We start from the raw sequence: 5,000 nt of genomic DNA, 5'->3' as shown, positions 1-5,000 counted from the left end.
CCTATCATTCTCACTTGGATCTACTTTTAAATGAACTGAATTTATTTTTCTTATTCGCAAAGTTTTTGTATTAATTTAAATTCAATTTAAATGAAAAACTTGTAAGCTTACAAAATTTTGGAGTTCTTTTGAAATTTGAAATTTCAAATGTTATCATGTAACAAATCCTTATCCAGATCTGATCCCAATGCTGGATCTTCAAGAACCAAATGTAGGGCTGATTTCTAATTCCGGGATCATCCTGATTCCAAATATGTATGATATGTCTACTCGTATGTAGAGCAAATGTAGAGTGAGATACAGTGATCCCAGAAGTATGCGCCTTTAATTATTTAGATATATGTCCATGTTTTCATTATTTATGAATTTGTTTAATTATCGTCCTTTTACTTACTGCACGAGCTCTCGTCACTGTTGTCTAGACAGTCTGGAAAGCCGTCACATTTAAAGCGATCGTGAATACACGAACCGTCACTGCAAGTGAAATATCCATCCTCACACGTGCTCTTGATCTGACCTGTAAGGATACAAACAGTTATGTACAAACCTACCCAATGACAACGCATTAAAAGAGGCTAATGAAATCAATATTGGTATTCAAACCCAAGGCTGTGCCAGCGAAGCGAACAGTTTGTGACGACTTGAGTCAGCTCCCCACAGTCGAGTCATAGAGTTTATATAAAAAAAAAAAAAATACTAATGAAGAAAATAGTATAAGACAAGGGGTGATTTGATACAGACCTTTAAAATTCTAAAGAGAATTGACATCAAAAGTGACGAAATTTTCACACTGAATGCGAATCAGACAAGAAATAATGTTCTCAAACTGTCAGGAGGTAAGTCTAATTTGGAAGTGGGTAGAAACAATTTCGCCAACCGTGTAGTAAATGAATGGAATAAACTTCCCGCAGGGGCAGTACAATTTAATACAGTTCGTAGTTTTAAGATCCATTTAGATAAACACCTAGGCAATATGCTGCAATGCCTGCCATTTATATTATGTTTTTATCTATTCATTATCATTTATCTATTTGTTATTTATCTACTTAATTTCTTTGATTTATTTATTAATAATTCAAAAATTATCATTATTTGTCTGTTTATCATTTATTATTATCTCTTTGTTTATCTCATTTGCTTATGTATTTTGTTTATCATTTATCATTATCCATTTGTTTATTTTATTTATTTACTTATTTAATTGGTATATATTTTTTCTATTTTTTTTTTCGCATCCGACCTATTTATAAACCAAAAAGTCTCCAGTCGGCACGCTCCTCTTCCTTTCCTCTCTAATCCCTGTGAGTGTGGTCTGGATCATTTTGACCATTTACTATCCCCCCGTTCTTGTATTCTCCTTAAAACCTCTCCTACTTCACCTCTATAGCTCCCAAGGACAGAAGCGCTGGATACTGCAAACTAAACAGCAAAAATGTTCGATTTTATAATTTTGTCACCAGTAACTGGTGGCTGTGTTCTTCTTCAGGCTGGCGCGCGTTGGGTATAGAGAGAGTGGCAGGACAAAAGGGTTAGAAAACTTATCTGTCACTTCACGTGATTCCTGGAAAGTCAACTGGGTTTTAGCAAGACAGAAAGCTCCTTTCTTGCTGAAGCTCAGCCACAGACTGCATTTATTGATCTATTTATCTGTTTATTTTCTTTTTCGTTTTTCTTTTACTATGTATAGTTTTGATTTTCCGAATCCGAGAGTCCTTGTTTTTCCTGCTTTCCATAAAGACATATGTTGGAATGATCCTGTTTCCTGAGTCTTCCTCCAGGTTTGCAGGAGTGACGTGGCAAGCAATATAGGGTTTTTTTTTCCTCATGGAGTATTGACTGCATAACTTTTTCATTATTTATTTATTTATTTATTTACAAGCACCTGGCTTCGCCAGCCACGGCTGCGCCGTGGGTGCTTAGCCTGGGGCACTGCTCGCTTCGCGCCCGGGCTACGTCTAGTTTTACCCGACAAAGTAATGCTTCATAAAACCTTCAGAAACACTGTCTTCAATTTGTCCATCAAAAAGTTCAAGACTGTCAAACATTTCATCGGAATATTGAAAATCTTTGTTCTTTCGTAAAGAATCATTGAACTTAATCACCTTTGGATGAAATTCCCGCACAGATTCCTTAACACAAAAATTTTTGACAGCCTGGTATAAGCTTGGAAAATTTTGGGCATGTTCATTCCGTAGTCGGCAACTCAAACTCTTATCATTTTGTAAAGCGGCTTTTGAAATTTTCCGAGTACCTTTAACCTACTTCCAAAAATGTCTTTGACGCTTCTTTATGTCCGCTTCGGTTTCTAAAGGCATTGTTCCTCGTGATCTAATCGTAAGATTTGTTGCCCTCCTTTTTTAATGGTTAAAACTTTTATTACACACGTGTCCCTTTTTGCCGGCTCAGTGGGGGACAAACATACACCCGGGTTCATTAAAAGACAGCCGGGAGTCACCTGAATTCATTAAAAGACAGTCGTGAGTTTTTTTTTTTTTTTTTTTTAGTTATTCTTAGATTTGTTTATTAATTTTCTTATTTATTAATTAATCAATTTATTTATTCATTTATCTATTTATTTATTATTATAATTTTATTTATTCATTTATCTATTTACTTATTTATTTATTATCATTATTCTATTTACTCATTTATTTATTTGTTTATTCATTTATTAGGTATATTAGGTATATCAGTGGTTCGTTTATCAGTGTTGTCTAGCAGGGTGATTACCTTAGATCATCTCGGTTCCCAATGTACTGGTTAATACCTAATATACTTATCATAATAACGGTGATGATAATCACGAGTGTGCATTCGCGTTCTCGTGTATACAATAGCAAAACATGTATTTCAGGCCTAAACCTTTTTGGTCGGGTTACAATCATAACCACCTGAACACAAGAACTGACTGTTGTAGTGTATCGGATGCACAAAGGGTTTGTACGAAGATACAAAAAAAGAAAAACGAAAAGGAACGTCAAGAAATACATTTTCCCAAAAGGAGCTGAAAACGAATGGATTTGATCGCCACATAAGAAATCAATGCAAAAACAAACTCAGGCGAAATAAAGGGGATATTACAAAGGTTTTCCCTCTAAAATGAAAGAGAATTGAGTAATGACAATGTCCTGCGATTGTACACACACACACACACACACACACACACACACACACACACACACACACATCCGTAGAACTAAGGTCACTCGACACCACCGCCCCATGCCTGACTTTGCCATGAGGGAGTTTGGGTGGATAGTGGAGTACCCCTGGACGGAGGTTCTGGAAGCCGAGGACGTGGAAACCAATTGGAGAAACTACTCAACAACCACTACTGAAGCTTTCCACTTTTTTTTTCCCGGTCAAGGACTTCTCCGTGAACCCATCAGACGCCCCATGGATGACACCCCGTATTAAGCGTCTCATTAAACAACGCAACAGGGCATATTACACTGATCGACCCATCTTCAGGTCCCTCAGAAATAAAGTCATCAAGGAGATAAGTATTGCAAAGTCTTCGTACTACCCTAATAAAGTAGAACACCTCAAACAACAAAATAACAGTCAGTGGTTTAGTAAGATCAAGGCTCTCTGCGGGCTACAAAATAATCAGGCCTCTCACCTGCCCTGCGCCTCACACTTACCACCTGACTTAGCTGCTCAAGAGATTAATACTCACTTTGCCTCTATCTGCCAGACCTTACCCCACCTTAACTTCTCCGGCCTACCTGCCTACCTCCCCTCTCCCTCACCCCCTGCCCCTGTCCAGGAGCCTGACTTTGCCACTAAACTAAGTAAATCAAAGTATAACAGATCTACAACACCTTCTGATCTACCTATCAAAATCTACAAAGAATTTGCCCCAGAACTTGCCCTCCCACTTTCCTCCATAATTAATGCTTCACTGAGTCAAAACTCCTGCCCCAGTGACTGGAAAATTTCATATATCACTCCCATCCCCAAATGTCCGAACCCACAGGCACTAAGCGACCTTAGACCTATTGCCATCACCCCAATCCCAAGCCTTATCTGTGAGGGTTTTGTATTTGACTCAGTATACAACAAAATTAAAGATCAAATCGATATCCAACAGTATGGCAACATGAAATTCTCCTCCACAACTCACTATCTTGTTAATCTGCTGGACTTCTTGTACAGCCACTAAGACAAGCGCAGTACTTCTCTAGCCCTGACCTTTATTGACTTCAAGAAAGCGTTTGACCTTGTTGACCATAACATTATCATCTCCAAAGCCATACAACTGGGGATCCAACCACACCTGGTAGCATGGCTAGCCGACTTCCTGACCGGACGTCAACAGGCAGTGAGGTACCAGGGATCGACATCCTCCCTCCTCCCCCTGACCTGTGGGGTCCCTCAAGGGACCAAGATGGGACCACTGTGCTTCCTCATCCTTATAAATGACGCATTAATGGACGTCCAACATAGATGGAAATACGTCGATGACTGCACAGTTGGCATTCCCATCAACACCAGGCAGCCTGACTATTCTTCACTACAAAACATCCTAGACAACCTTAAAGCGTGGACCGAGAGCAGCAGTGTGACAGTTAACCACAGCAAGACCGTGGACATGCACGTATGTACATCCAAACAGGCGGTGGCACCACCTCAACTATCATTAGGAACCCATTCCCTTCAGGTGGTCCAGTCCGCCAAGCTACTTGGCATCACAATAGACAACCACCTTAACTGGAACCAGCACATCAACAACATCATCTAGACAGCCTCATACAAACTCTTCATGCTGCGCAGATTGAGGTCCCTTGGTACCCCATCACCAGATCTAAAGGGAGTCTACACCACCTTCGTACTCCCCACCCTCATGTACGCCTCCCCGGCCTGGTCATCATCACTCAACATCACACAGAGGAGCAAATTAGAGAAAGTACAAAGAAGAGCGTGCAGAATTATCATGGATAGTCAGTATGAGGGATACGAACACGCCCTCACCACCCTCAGCCTGCCAAGAGTGTCCG

General features: G+C 39.8%; 1 protein-coding gene across 3 annotated transcripts in view; it reads right to left on the bottom strand.

Moving 5' to 3' along the window:
* The window catches only part of LOC143018131 (uncharacterized), a 55,427-nt gene that overhangs the window by 16,871 nt on the left and 33,556 nt on the right, over nt 1-5,000 (bottom strand). Inside the window, exon 2 of one of the 3 annotated variants that reach the window (XM_076173261.1) lies at nt 395-517. The exons of the other annotated variants lie outside the window; for them this stretch is intronic. Coding sequence (XP_076029376.1) covers nt 395-517 — 123 coding nt within the window. The remainder of the gene's footprint in view (nt 1-394; nt 518-5,000) is intronic. 3 annotated transcript variants of the gene reach the window in all.

The sequence above is a fragment of the Oratosquilla oratoria genome, chromosome 34 (genome assembly GCF_046742065.1).
Source record: "Oratosquilla oratoria isolate Oo_2021 chromosome 34, ASM4674206v1, whole genome shotgun sequence".
Classification (NCBI taxonomy): Eukaryota; Metazoa; Arthropoda; class Malacostraca; order Stomatopoda; family Squillidae; genus Oratosquilla; species Oratosquilla oratoria.
This window is presented reverse-complemented; position numbering and strand designations above follow the sequence as displayed.